General features: G+C 36.0%; 1 protein-coding gene across 1 annotated transcript; it reads right to left on the reverse strand.

Annotated features, from left to right (window-relative positions):
* Positions 1 to 356: 356 nt before the first annotated feature.
* Positions 357 to 1,289, reverse strand: LOC149221254 (uncharacterized). The gene is made up of 2 exons (XM_089382939.1): positions 761 to 1,289; positions 357 to 639 (listed from the first exon to the last, which is right to left on the reverse strand). Exons 1-2 carry the CDS (start codon positions 866 to 868, stop codon positions 517 to 519), a joined length of 231 nt encoding a protein of 76 aa, XP_089239065.1. The 5' UTR covers positions 869 to 1,289; the 3' UTR covers positions 357 to 516.
* Positions 1,290 to 16,338: the final 15,049 nt, after the last annotated feature.

The raw sequence follows: 16,338 nt of genomic DNA on the forward strand, positions 1-16,338 counted from the left end.
TTGTGACAAAACTAAGTGAAAAATAGCTTGGTTTATGTTAGTGTTTAAAGTTTGATAAAAATTTGATAATTAAAATTTTGAAAATGAAGTTGGGTGTTAAGTTTTATATATAAATTTCTTGTTAATATATATATATATATTCAAGCTCTCGAAATAAAGTAGGGTGTTAAAGTTTTATATATTAAATTTTTAAATCTATATATATTAAAAATGTCACATTCAAGCTTATAACATATACCAACCACATTAATGTGATTATGCTGGCTTATGTTGATGATAAAATTCAGTAAGACCTAATTAAGAATAATTGCAAAGTGTGATCGGAAAAGAGCGTTGTGCGTGACCTAAAATGAAAATGGTCCAAAACGTTATACTATTAAATTGAATCAGTGAATATATTGTTAAACGGTTCATAGCTTGAGTAAAACTGAAATTGAATAAGTGAATGTATTGTTACATGGTTGTAAAAATTGTGACGTTGGAGTAAAATTCCATTCCACTGACATAAATTCATAATCAATGCCTAATTAGAGTCTCGTAGAAATGCAGACCATCAAACTGCGGAGCAAACCCTACCGCCCGCCGAGGCTCCTTTGATTTTCCATTTAATTCGCCGTTCTTCCGGCGATAACTTTCATCCTGCGCACCCAAAAACCACCCTCATTAGAAAACCTGGCTCCAGGTATGTTTAAGTAAACCCTCCCCTCTTCACAAAATACTCATAAAGATTAAAAAGTAATACTCAGTGAAAAATACTTACATGATGGGTATCTGTTGTCGATGGATGGCGATGAGATTCGAAGCTCCAGAAAGCTCCAATGGCGGCAATTGCAGCTGCAATTGTGAACAGAGGCGTATTCACTGCCATCTCCTTTTTCTTATCAACTGATTATACCTTCTATGAATCGCACAGGTAATAACCAAAATTGTCCTTAATTGCTACAGAATCGCGCAGGCAATCGCCAAATTTCCCTTTAATTGCTACAGAATAGCGCAGACAATCGTCAAAATTCCAATTGCAACAGAATCGCACAGGCAATCGCCAAAATTCTCTTTAATTGCTTCAGAATCGCAGAGGCAATCACCAAAATTCCCTTTAGTTGTTACAGAATCACAGATGCAATCACCGAAATTCCTTTTAATTGCCACAAAATCGCAGAGGCAATCACCAAAATTCCCTTTAATTGCTACAGAATCACAGAGGCAATCACCAAAATTCCTTTTGATTGCTACAGATTTGGGTACCTTGCCAAGAAACGGAAGAGAGAAACATAAATTTTAGTCCTACGAGCATTTACCCGTTTAAATCTGAGGCAGAGAAGGGCGTTATATAGGAGAGGAAAGCAAAGCGTGACGCGTGGGCCGAGAGAAACATAGGTGCCCAGAAGCTTCCGTGGCAGAGTAGCACACTTGAGCCTTGCCAAGTGTCATTATTGTCCGTGTAGGAAAAAATGGTGAGTAGAATTTTCAGGTAGCCTGTCAGCCGCCCGAAATGTGTATTCTTGACGTGCACACTGCAGACAACGTGGAGTTGGCGTGGAAGCATCGGAGTCGATGCGAATTTGAAACAAAACCTGGAATATATTCCAATTAATATAAATAAATTTTATGTTCCTTCTATAATATGCAAGGAACTTGTACCAATTGTTTTTATGTCAGTCACATGCAATTAGGTTTTTTATTTGTGACATGGAATAAGTATCAGCTTCCGATTTTCTTTCACTTTTCACTAATTGTTGTGTTATTAGTTCTTATTTTTTTTACTGGTTAATAGGATTGGTAAACGTCAATGGTAATGTTTAATTTTGGAAAAGAAATATTTAAAATAAATAAACAAACATTTCTCAAGCTAGACAATATGAAAATTTTATTACCATTTTTAAGCCATACAATATCATGTTTTACTAATTTTGTGGCTATAATTTATAAATTTAGTTACAATATTCACATTATGATTAATTTTAAATATTTTTATAATAATTAATTTTAAACATTCTAACAATAATTTCTAATTACAATAAAATTAAAGATATTCAATCTTTTTTCTAATTACAATAAAATTAAAGATATTCAATCTTTTTATGAATTTCGGTAATATATTCTAGAATTGCAATAAACTTGCAGGTACTGTAGTTATTTCCAATAAACGTAGTTTTCGCTTCAAAGACTATAGTTATAGAGGAAAATATCATTGAACTCAGTGACAATATTCACATTATAATCCATTTTAAATATTCTTACAATAATTAATTTTAAACATTCTAATAATAATTTCTAATTACAATAAAATTAAAGATATTCATTCTTATGAATTTCAGTGATATTCTAGGGTTGCAGTAAATGAAATGCACTTTTAGGTATCAAATCATGCAATATAATTATTTTCAATAAGCATAGTTTTGGCTTCAAAGATTATAGTTGTGTAAGAAAATATTATTGTATTTTTTGTGTAATAGTTTATTATTTATATAAATGTTAAAAATAGGTTATATTGTTTTTATTTTCCGTTTAAAAAAATTGATTTTCAATTAGTTTTGAAATTTCTAAATAGATTTTATAAAATTCATTAAAATTTTGAAAAAATAAAAAATAATCTTTTTAATTTTTATTTTATGATTGGTTCATTTACATAAATGACTATGAAATGACTAATTTCATGGGGAGTGACAGAAAAGTTTTAGGTGAAATCTTGATTTGTTTTATTTAAACTGGTTTTTCATTGTATATTTTTTTTTTAAATGGGCGGGGCTAGTTCCGTATAGAAGCATCATGGGCCCTCTTTTTTTTTATACATATATTACAAATACGTGTCAGAACTACGTTGACAACCGTCAAATCATAGATTAATCACCATGGACACATATATACGCCAACATCAGGGCAAATGGGCTGCGGCAGTAGCGCTGCAGGATTCGAAACGGGTCGGGGGGTGTGCAAACCATCCGCCCCGACCGTCATTGTATATATGGATTCAACACCCTGAAAAACTCCTAGGGCACTTGAATTGTGTAGGGGTTACCCATCAAACTTGTGTTTTCAATAAATTCCCACCGGATTTTAGAGAAATTAGACTCGAACACCTTCAAAAACCCTAGGGTACTTCGATTGTGTAGGGGTCACCCATCAATTTCAATAAATTCCAGTAGGATTTTAGAGAAATTAAACCAGAAAAACCCACTGGAAAAACTTCCAAAAACTCTCAATAAAGACAGATCAATTTCATGGTGTTTAAATGATGATGATGATGATGATAGTGGTTAACGTCCACTGAGACCAAATTGGTCTATCGGACCTATAATTTTCTTAGTTTTTAATTGTCTTGCTCCTCGTCTTTTTTGGCAAGATTGATGGTGTAGCTTTCTTTCTTTTCTCTACGGTCTTCCAACTTCCTTTATCTTGCATCTCCTTCATCTCTTCTAGTTCTTAGGACATTGGTGTCTTAGCTTCACGATCTATTGTGTTCGTCCTTTTGAAGATAGTCGGAGAAGAAGTTTGGTCTAGGAGATCTGCTTTGCTGTTAAATGAAGATTTATTTTGTGTGGTATTCGAATCCTCATAATTGTTGATGCAGTATAATTATTTTCAATAAGCATAGTTTTGGCTTCAAAGATTATAGTTGTGTAAGAAAATATTATTGTATTTTTGTGTAATAGTTTATTATTTATATAAATGTTAAAAATAGGTTATATTGTTTTTATTTTCAGTTTAAAAAAATTGATTTTCAATTAGTTTTGAAATTTCTAAATAGATTTTATAAAATTCATTAAAATTTTGAAAAAATAAAAAATAATCTTTTTAATTTTTATTTTATGATTGGTTCATTTACATAAATGACTATGAAATAACTAATTTCATGGGGAGTGACGGAAAAGTTTTAGGTGAAATCTTGATTTGTTTTATTTAAACTGGTTTTTCATTGTATATTTTTTTTTTAAATGGGCGGGGCTAGTTCCGTATAGAAGCATCATGGGCCCTCTTTTTTTTTATACATATATTACAAATACGTGTCAGAACTACCTTGACAACCATCAAATCATAGATTAATCACCATGGACACATATATACGCCAGCATCAGGGCAAATGGGTTGCGGCAGCAGCGCTGCAGGATTCGAAACGGGTCGGGGGGTGTGCAAACCATCCGCCCCGACCGTCATTGTATATATGGATTCAACACCCTGAAAAACTCCTAGGGCACTTGAATTGTGTAGGGGTTACCCATCAAACTTGTGTTTTCAATAAATTCCCACCGGATTTTAGAGAAATTAGACTCGAACACCTTCAAAAACCCTAGGGTACTTCGATTGTGTAGGGGTCACCCATCAATTTCAATAAATTCCAGTAGGATTTTAGAGAAATTAAACCAGAAAAACCCACTGGAAAAACTTCCAAAAACTCTCAATAAAGACAGATCAATTTCATGGTGTTTAAATGATGATGATGATGATGATAGTGGTTAACGTCCACTGAGACCAAATTGGTCTATCGGACCTATAATTTTCTTAGTTTTTAATTGTCTTGCTCCTCGTCTTTTTTGGCAAGATTGATGTTGTAGCTTTCTTTCTTTTCTCTACGGTCTTCCAACTTCCTTTATCTTGCATCTCCTTCATCTCTTCTAGTTCTTAGGACATTGGTGTCTTAGCTTCGCGATCTATTGTGTTCGTCCTTTTGAAGATAGTCGGAGAAGAAGTTTGGTCTAGGAGATCTGCTTTGTTGTTAAATGAAGATTTATTTTGTGTGGTATTCGAATCCTCATAATTGTTGATGCTTGAGGGGTTGTTGAGTTCACTTTTTTGTTGTTGGGCGGGGCTTTCTCCCTGCTTGTCTTGAGAGTTGTTTCTTTCTTACCCAATTTCTTGTGATTCAGAGTTTTCTCTAGAGTATTCTTTTTTGATGATAGTGTAGTGTTTTTTTTGTGCTCCTTCCCACCATGTAGATGTGGTGGTTTTTTCTAGCAGAATTTTTCTGGGAGGATTTTGGGCAAATTTTGGCTAGATGGCCTGTCTCAGAGTAGGATTGACATCTGAAGAGGACACTTTCATAATCGAGTTTCTGGTTCCACACATAGTCTTTACTTGTTAGGTTTATTTCAGCTGGGAATCTTGCGTTGAAGTCCATTTCCACACAGATGTGTGCATAGGTGGTTCTGGCATATTCCTCTGTTTCTGGGCACCTGCAATAAAATTTCCCAATTTCATTTCCAATGGCTTTTAGCGAGGAGAGATTCCAGAGATGCAAGGGTAGGCTTGGCAATCTCACCCAAACCGGTGCTGAGGTTATGACTGTTGTTGAGGGATCGAATGACGGGTTCCATGGCTTCATGAATAGGCCTGAGTTATCCCAAAACCAAGGGCCGAAATCTAGAATACATTGTCTGCTTTCAGGATTTTCAAAATCTACTATAAAGAAACCCCTAACACGGAGGTAGATATTAATTTCATCAGAAATGACAGGCTTCCATACCTCCAAGATCCAATTGTGGAGAGTTGTCAGTCGCGGCCAAAAACCATTGAACCGACAGATTAGGGCACTTTCGGAAAACTTCAAAGCCTCATCAAGTGAGGCCTGGACCACCTGGACAGTGGGAGTTGGGGCTTAACTGACGATATGGGCAGGAGCTTGCCCTCCAGAAGGGGACGGAACTGAGCCAACAGCTATTTTTGAAGCTGGGAGCTATATTTCACCGTAGAACCCAGCCGCAGAGAAATAAGGCAGAAGATTAGATTTAGATCTAGGCGCAAAAGATTAGATCTAAATCTATATATACATTTTCTCATGAATTCAAGAATAAAGACTAATTTAAAATTGAATCGCCAGAAAGAAATATATATATAATTAATTTAAAAAAAACAAAAAATAAAAAAAATGTTATAAGTGTCATAACATTTAATAAAGACAAATCTATTTTAATATTTATTTTTACTACATACAATAAATATAGTCATTCATATATTATATTATATTATTTTTATTATGACAGTTTTAATTTTTTTAATTAATAACTGGATAATAAATTTAATATAAAATAAACAACCACATATTTTCTAGTTACAATATTCGTTTAAATTAATTTATGGATTTATTTACATGAACCATTTATATTTCTTTTTAAATATAATTTATTTATTTAGACAATTTTTAATTTATTTATTTTTTATATGAAAAATAATGATGTTGCATTTCAAAATTTATATATATTTTTTTTTAATACAATTTTTTACATAATAATAATAAAAATAATTTAATTCTAAGAAATATAAATATGATGTTAGATTAAGACTTTTGTGATCCATATTGTAGATAAATGTCTTTCGGATTAATCACATCATTAGGATTTGGTCGACGTTTCAAACCAACTAATGTGGTTCATCCTCAGGACAAGGTGAAAAAATCATACAATCTTTAAGAATAAATAGCAGGGATGCATCATAGCCCAGGGTCAGTCATTGAAAAACTAGCCGTTGGAAATTAGTTAAATAGGTAAATAGAAATTCTAAAAAGTTAGAATGGAATTATTTGATATTCTAATTTTAGTTATAAATTATTTAATATTTTAGTTATTCTAAATATAGTTATAAATTAGTTGTTATGATAAATAATAGTAATAAGTTGTTAAGAAAGTTAGAATAAGTTCTTTAATAAAAAGAGGATGGAAGATTATATAATAATAAAATAAAAATAGTTGTTATATAATTTGAATTAATAATCAGGTTATAAGGTTAAGAGTATGACTCAAAATTATATTCTAAAAGGGATAGGAACTAGCATTTGCACCAAATGTTGCAAAAAAAATGTCTTAATGCAATAGGAAAGGAACTAGTAGCTTGAAGTGTCTTGTAAAATTGATGCAATCTCTACACATCATTATAATGTTTCAAAATTATATATTTACAATGTCCAAGATCATTCAATCAACATTTATTACCACAACAAAGAACAATATAAAGACCTAGAAAATAGGCTTGTGATCACCCTATGAGGACACAAATGAGAATGTTGAAGGTACTTTCATTGGAAACAACTTTTGAATGGTGCTAGATAATATCTACAATAAACATATGATAGATATTGTATAAAAATCAATATTGGAAACAAGTTACAATTCTAATCAAAATCAATGTATCTATCTATCTATGTTTTTTTAATATATAAAGACTAAAGTCATGATAAGTCGAGTTGACTGTTAGGCATGGATCTCTTGATCTTGCACAAAAGTTTGTATAAAATACCATAGATGTTGTAAGCCATTGTTGAGGGAGGGGACAGATGGCAAGAGGCACAAAAAATCTGATGGCTTCTTCAATGTCCCAAGCATTCTTGCAGCAAGCTGCATTGTGATGATCTCCATTATCCAATGATGTCTATGTGATTTGACTACAAGAAAGTTAGAAGTGACCATCTTGACTACTGTGATAGCCGTAAGAATCCTCCAAACAAATATCCCACCAAAACTAATTACAAGGTCGTCCCATCATAAAGAAATATATACATAATAACATATATTAAACAAGAGGGCATAAGTCCAAGCATCACACCATACATAAATAGGAAGTAGAGTACTAGAGTACATTCAAGCAACCTGAAAATTTTCACCACGGATCTTGGTCCTTTGCCTTCTCTAGAAGGTACGATCTTGAAAGGTCTTATTCATCTCTAATACATAACCAAAATCCACGCACTGGAGTTAGAAATAAGAACATGGTCACAATTCCCCCTCAACACCAGCATTGATCTGTTTCCCAATTCCTTCCTCTCCAATGCCCAAATGAGGATGGGGATGTTGCAGCCCTGACAGTGTCAAACTTCGGTATGAGGTGCACAATTAAAAGTGTTTAAGAACATATAAATGAAAAAAAAAATCCAGTTGGAAAAACAACAATTGAATGCTTTAGTCTTTATGCAATATAACCATTGATTGAGGTGCAACAGGTTGCTGGACACCACACCAGACTCAAATCCCATAATCTTAGAGGATATTGATCCCTCCTTGGAGCGGATCATAGAAAGTCAGCCATGCAACATTGGTAGAGAATGACTTCAGCTCGATGGATTTGCATTCACTTTTACCACCACAAGTTCCAAACCATCAAGTTAGAGGTTGATGATACCCATTCAAAGAGAGCATCTTGATCTAGGGGATGATCATGAGGACATGAAGTGAATTGTTTGTAATACAATTATTTTTTAACTCTAAATGAGGACATGCAGTGACTTATTTGTAGTACAATTATTTTTGAATTCTAAAGGCCATTTATAGTCTTGATGTTTGTGTATTTTCAAAACTTTGTCTGTATCTGAACTTACATATCAATGCCATTAGTTGTTTTCACCCTTACATGATATATACATTGATGTACATGAATACTTAAATTTTTATTTAAAATTAAACATTGTGTTTTTTATTCAATTGGTTTTTCAGCAGGTTCTGGTCTGGTTTGTAATTTTGGACACTCCGAAAAGGGTCCGGTTACAGTTCTTATAACTTAGTATAATAATGCATAGAACTCATTTAAAACAGAGTACGCAATTTTTTATAGACAAAAACCTATAAGAACCTCTAGTCCCTTGTGCTATGTTTATGATAGTTCAAAATCAACTTATCTTCCTTTCCCAACTCTACACTGAAAATGATTTTTCTTATCCAAATTTCAAAGAAGGATCTTTATCTTTCATATATAAACGAAACCTTAAGCCATTCGTTTTCAACCCTTAAAAAAGAAGTTTATTGTCACTTTTAATACAATTTCTCATCTTCTCGACACCTTGGATAATAGATATACAATGAAGAAGCATAACAAACCAAAGATAATTACATGCATTACATGATTAGAACCCTTATGTATTACATTTTTGTTTAATCTTTTCATGTTGTTCTTAACTCCAGCTTGAGCTTTGATCATTGTCATTTCCTGCGACAACCATGTCATTACATAATCAGATAACGAAGGCAACTTTTAAAAATAAGCTACACAAATTAGAGATGCAAATTAATAACAAATACCCAAAAGAACAAGAAGAAACCATTCAGTAGAATATAACTGTGCAATGTTGTAAATGACCTAGAACTTTTCCTGTATTTTGATTATATGTGAGAATGTTGTAAATGACCTAGCATTTTCCTATATTTTGGTTATAGGTGAGAGCAAAGAATCCTTTCGATCTGACTTAAACTAACAGCTTGCTGAAGCTATCAAGAATAAAAAATCACAAACCTGTATCAATTACATCATCAACATGTCAGTGAGTTAATTTCAACTGCAGTTGTCTCATGGATTGAGAATTCATCAATGAGATAAAATTGATTTACTTCTACAATTTAAAATAGATTTCATTGTTTCTAATTTATAAACCCAAATGTTGTAAGAATTATTGATTTCAAGACTAAACAACATCCAGAAATGGAGGTTCAATGCACGAAAGAAAATGTTGAAAAAGATTTAGAATGCCAACGCTGAAACCTAATCCTTGATTTAAATGGACCATGAAAAAATAACTAGCAAGTATAACTGTGAAAAGTTTTAGCTTCTGCACAATTCAAGTTGAACTCACAACCCCGACAATATTTAAGACCTAAACCAAGAATTAGTACCTTACCAGCTTCTCACATCATATTGATCAGCAGTTTCACATGAAAATTCTTAAGATACACCCCTGTTGTGGTCTTTTCCTATTTCCAGGTTTCCTTCAATTTCTTTTTATAATGAAAGACATGACAATTTCTTAAACAATAAAAATGGAATCATTACATAAATAATCCAAAAAAAGGGTTCTAACATCAATCCTTCCTGGTCAAAAATATATACACAAAGTATACTCAGTTTTGTAATTTATTGACTCTCAAACAAAATTTGGAAATAGATCTCTGTTTTGTTTTGATTTTTTTGAGAGACTTCTCTTCCCTACAAAAATAAGTTAGTGAATGCAAAATTCCAGCCTAGAATCTGCATTTCACACAAATTCAATTGAAAAGCCTCAAATGATATGCTTTTGGTCGACACAGTAATCCAACAGTGAGGTTTGCCTTCACATTTCTATCATAATTAAAAACTGATTGCTGAGACCATGAATATAGTCCTACATTATTTTCTTAATGTCTCAAAATATGCTTGCAATTTTCTATTACTGAAACAATAATGTACACCACATTCCATCTTACATGCAATTTAACCAAAAACTAGGTAACCCAAAAGTAAAAAATAAGCCATCCATTGGGGTTTTCTTTCTTGCTCAAGTCTGCCCCACCCGAATGGCATGTCAAAAAGGAGTAAGGGACAATGTAAGTCTTGTGCAACTTTGGCAGAATAGAAACCCATCAGGCCTGGCACCTGAGCAGAAGAAATTCTGTGTTATGTGGTGAAACCTCGACCTTGAGGCGTGTTTATCAAATAACTTCTAAAAAGGAAGAAAATAAATATTGCATCAAACTACAGTCGCGTAAGTTTTGTTCTGATATGTTAACCTGAGACTGAGGATAAACTAAAATTGAAATGAAAAAAATAATAAAGGTAAAAGGAAACAAAATAAATAAACCTACTACAATACTATGTATCCAAAGGGGTAGAAGCCAATGTGTACCTCGAGGTGGAATTAGCTATCTAGCATACTTCTCCATAGCAAGGGAAGAGGAAGGTAAATAAAAGGACAATTAAACAAGGTATTTATAATTGAATTGCAAATGCAACATCACAATAGCATTGCAATCACATCACTGAGGATCATGAAATGAGACAAAGAGTAACAATATTATTAAGAGGATGACGCAAAAGCAAATTGGATATGGAAGTATATGAAGATATAACTAAGATTTTCACACTTAACTTCCAATTCCTATTACCATTTACTTGCCTAATAACATTTCATTCCATGTTCTCTCTTTGACACATGCTAATGTATTACATAAACAATTTACATAATGTGACCATTGCTATAACGCCATAACACTGTGACACCACCCTTGATGGTCACAACAATCACAAACATAGCTAAAAACATCCCTTCCAGCAGTCCAATGAAGATGTCTTAGAGGCTAGAGTCTATTCTATTTTGTACAGCCTTCTCTGATGATGTGATACTAAAGATTCCTTTTACAAAATTTTATTGATCCTGCAAAGCTAAAGAGAATATTGTACCCTGTACATCTTGTACTCTCTACCTGCATTATGCATGCAAAATTCCCAAGACACATCTCTACACCATACATCACCTGTCTCGTAGTGGGACATTGGAGCCACTCCTCGCTCCTCAAAGAACAGAATACAGACTCTCAAGGCTATGTGGGAGGAGCCAAGGTGAAAATTCCCTTGCTCATACAATGGGAGGGGCATATATAGCCAAGCGTGATGCTTGATCCTTGTGGCTCTTGGACTACCCTCATGACTATTCGACTTCCATGACTTTTCAACCGAAATGACTCTTCAACTTCTTGTGTGTGTCCATTGGACTTTCACTTTACATTACATTCAGTTACAATGGATATGGCCCATAGTGGTGATGTGGCCGAGACAACTCATGACACAACTTGACATGACACCACTGACATGTACTGGCTAACTGTGGTGTCCATGTTAATCTATTCTGCTTCTATGTGATGGATGTATTCTTGATGTGCTTTGTCTTCTCATCCACATGGGATAGTGTTGCGGGGTCTTCGATGGTCTTGGTCTTGCATGATGGTTAAATGCATGTGTTCCTTTTGCTTATTGCTTGATATGCTTGGTATAGCTGTCCAGTTGTAAGAAAGTATTCTAGCCTGTGCGCTCCTTCTTCATCTTGTTCATCGTCTCACCATGATCTATCAGTGTACCTGTTCCTGCAATTCACTCATGACGGGACGACATCAAATCCAAAACCTCCTAGCCTAGCATGATGCATTATTTTCGTGTTTTGGGTGACAGGGAGGGAGGAAAACTCACTGAGACAGCATAGAGCATAGTTGAGGTTGGAATGAGGCATTCTAGGAGTAGAACCTGCATTGTCGGGAAAATTGTGTAGTGGCCACTGGGAGGAAGAATTGTGTTGTAACGAACACCAGTGGCAGCTGTAAGTTGGGACCCTAAGGGGGGAACTTTTGCACAATTTCTGAAGAGGGAGAAAGATCAGTATGCAAGGGAATCGCTGGGAAATTCTGCACATTTTTCCAGAGCAATGCATGACAGGGCTACAAGGGGACCTATTGAGCATGACTATGCTGTTTCAAAGAACAATGTAGGACATGCAGCAAGGGGACTGCCAGATATGACTGCACATTTTCTGAAGATAGTGCAAAGCAAGGTAGTAGAGGGACAACTAAGCATGACTGCGCAATTCTTGAAGGTAGTGCAGAGCAAGGCAGTAGAGGTATCAATTGGGCATGACTATGCAATTTTTGTAGGTAGTGAAGAGCAAGGCAGCAGGGGACCTCTCGCCATGTCGTTGCAGTTTTGGGGAACAGTGCAGAACAGGCAGTAGGGGGAGTGCAAGACATGACTACGCAATTTTTGAAGATAGTGCAATGGAAGGTAGCAGAGGGACATCTGAGCATGACTACACAATTCCTAAAGGTAGTACAGAGCAAGGCAGTAGAGGGATCAGTTGGGAATGACTGCACAATTTCTCAAGGAAGTGCAGAGAAAGGCAGCAGAGGAATCAGCTAGGCATGATTGTGCAATTTCTGTAGGTAGTGTAGAGCAAGGTAACAAGGGACCTCTGGGCATGTCTACGCAAGTTTGCGAGATAGTGCAGACCCAGGTCTCAGTGCAGTGTAGGGTCCTGACAGACCAGAAGGAGGCTTGATGACTCTGCGTGAGAAATGTGCAGTTTAGTTTGGACATGGAGGCAGTTTCTATGCAGTTCTGAGAGGCAAAAAGGCTTCTTGCTTCTGGGATTGCGAAGTGAAAATGTCGTAGAGGACAACCTCAAGCACTGCACAGTTTCGGGAAGTAGAGTGGGGTCACTGAGTGCTGAGACTGCACAGTGTGTCTCGGTCGGGGTCTTGTGGAAGAGGGTTGTTCGGTCATACAAAGTTTTAGGAAAATGGCTAAGTGTCGAAAGTAAGTGAACTTGTGAAAACTTGACATTATGATGATACACTTAGCATACTTCGATGATTGGACAACACCAACCACCAGTAAAACAAGACAAAACATGCCCTCGGTGAGACTGTCTTAGAGCTAAGAGCGACAAGCACAACACTTGTGATAAACCTTCAGACGACCATTACGACACTTGCGCGACAATTCTTACAACTTTTTGTGTGAATATGACGGGTGCTCACATAGTGAAGACAACCCAAACACATAAAGATAAACCTTCAAACACACCAAAACAAGATCGAAAACATGATAAAGCAATCAACATGTCGAAAGATGAACGCCGGCCAAACCAACAAAAGGTGAAAAAGACTTCACAAGAGCTCATTGGGTGAGCTCAAGAATTTGCAACCATCAAAGGAAAAACCAAGGAAGGCTCTAAAATTTTGATGCAAGTCAAAATTTTGGAGGGTGTTGCACCCGCTACAACACTTGGTGACACACTGGTTGAATACCAACTTCTCTGGTTTGGTTCATTTTTAGCGTTGGGCCTTGGCCTTTCAAGAAGTATTGATTCGTTGTGAAGATCACTTTGGCATCCCCACTTTCCCCATGGACAGACACGGTTCACCTTGTACCAACTTAGTTGAACACAACACAAGATTCAGCTAGATGACAATATTTCAAACCGGGAAGGGTAATTTGCTTCGCGAGCTTAAGGTTTTCATGGTATAGTTTTTCATCTATGGTATTGATCTGCTGCCAACAGGTCTGGACAGTACCCCGACGAAGTCACACAGGAACAAAAACATATCTCCACTACAAGTGAGCCTGGATAGTACCCTGGTGGAGTTGCTTGCTTCACCTCTCTATGCAGGAAGCCTTTCTCTTCTTTCTCCTTTGTTATTGTTTTGAAAAATAACTGTGCATAAGCACTTATTTATTTTTTTGGGGTAGAAGAGAGATCCCGACTTATTGAGAGCATGAGAGGTTGTTCCTTCAGAGAAGCATGTAAGACCTCTAATTTAGGTTTTCTCATTTAGATTTTCCCATTCTCCATTTCTACTAGTTGGATGAGATTGAACACACAGAGCAGAAAACTAAGTACAAGCATGAGGTTTCTCAGACTGGAAACGGGTTCATGGTTCGATCAAAGCTTTACTTAAAGACGGATAGTATTTTCTGTCAAGACTTCACAGGCCAAAAGTTACAACCAAGCACAAAGAAGACGAACACAAGACTGGCCAAGTGCTGCAGTGTCACAAGATTCTTTGAAATTCAGCCACACACCCATTCAAAAGCTAGAACACAGGTCCATGCACAAAACTTATTCACATGGTGAACGAAAGGAAAACTCAACATGAGAGGGAAAAAACAAGACGAGAGGAAATGAGTACACAACAAGCAAATAAAACTAGAAGACAAGAAAGACAAAGGACGAAGTCAAACAGGATGTAAAACCAGAATAATAAAAACATGACGGACTACAAATGCAAGATGAGTGCAAGGAAGGGAAAACTATGATGTAACTAATCCTACTCCTATCCTAATAGCTAAATGGTCGGGGTTGCATGAAATGAAATTTGCAGTGAAGCCACCATAGTCGCTCCTAACCTGCATCCACAAGGATACAAACGATTAAAATAGATAAACAATAGTGTGCAACAGAAATACAAAAACTTGAACAAGCTGAACACAGAAAGGAAGGTCTTTCATGTGGGTAGAAATATGTGTCACAACCACCCAATACATATGCTTACCTTTATCTCGAAATCTTCTTGCGAGTGTGTCTTCATCTGTGCCGAGCTTCTTAGCAAGCACGAGGAAGGATTGAAGCTTGTTACTTGCAACATGGCCTTCCAAGTAAGATTGTTCCAGCCATTGAATGATTGGATCATAAAATTCATGATGGTTGTCTGGAAAACCTCGTGATCTGTGAAAGGGTGAATTTTTGATTTGACAGACGGGATCACGATGGGAATCTTGTAAAGAAAATTATGTTTGATCTTTCTCAATAGTTATGCCAAGATAGTGAGGACCTTCCATAACCATCAGCACAGACTGAAGTGCCTCATCTGCTTGACGGAGATCTGAAGAGAGTGATGTCAAATGGTTAAGATCAGAGAGCGCAAAGCAACTGCCATTGGATGTGATGTTGGGAAAATGATAAGTTGAATGATAGTCACCCAAGATATAGGAATGATTAGATGAGGTAGTTGCAATATCAGATTCCTAGTTTGAAATGAACAAAGAAAAATTCATTTGAAAAATATTGCGAATGCTCTGAACAATGGAACCAAGTTTGTTGTGAGCTAGACATGGCAGACCACCCTCCTATAACTAGTGAAAAATTGCGCAGGAACCATGGTAATTACAAGAATGTAAAAAGGATGCCAACACTGTGAATGTGTGATACTAGTTGGGGCGTCGCGAATGAAGAGGAACTTGATTCGTGTGATAGCTTGTGCATTCCTCATCACCTAGAGATATTTCTAGTGTGATGAGCGGACAAATTTGTTGTACAAGGATTGAAAGAAGACCAAGAAGCTAGTCATGAAGAGGGAAATTCGATAAGTATTATTTCAGGCTAAGAGAGTCTTTGAGACAACCAACTTCACAATTCCATGACTTCATGAGAGACAGAACTTCCCAACCCGAGTTTTATGTAAGAGATGTGCATGAAGATAGGTGCAATGTACCAGATTCGTGGATTCGGTCATAAATGAAAATTTGAGAGATAACACCCGGAATACCAAACATTTTTTACACGGGGGTCCACACTGAATGGAACCATGCAGATAGACGGATTGTGTGTGAGAAACCAGATCTAATTTAGTTCGGGGGGCTTACCAGAGTCGTGAGGTCCTGACCTAACCATCAACGTATGTTGAAGTGCCTCGACTCCCTAATACATCCTGGGGCTTTCCAGAATTAGAGAATCATGTTTTGAAGCTTGAACTAGATCATGCATGGCTTGAGCATGGTTGTTGTTTCCGATTTCAAAACTACAGCCATCTCTGTCACAGGTTGCACCAGATTTTTTAGCTTCAACAAGCTGACTTGAAGAGTTGTCCTCATGCGAGAGAAGAGATGACGGGGAATGGGAAGTATGCTCTGTGATTAGACTGTTTTCTACTTTATCATGGACAACCTCACTGCCTTGTGTCAATTGAGAGGATAACTCATCAGATGAATAAACAAGAGAATGCAGAGTATCTCCGACGCATGTGGATGTGTTGTGAACGGTGGGACACATGGGCAAGTGGGTTGAAGAGAAAGTTTCGATATGAACATCTTCTTTGACCGAAGCACATTCTAGATATGAGTTAGAGT

Source organism: Pinus tabuliformis, chromosome Q, assembly GCF_031772625.1.
Source record: "Pinus tabuliformis cultivar Carrire ecotype Pingquan chromosome Q, CPIR1, whole genome shotgun sequence".
Lineage (NCBI taxonomy): Eukaryota > Viridiplantae > Streptophyta > Pinopsida > Pinales > Pinaceae > Pinus > Pinus tabuliformis.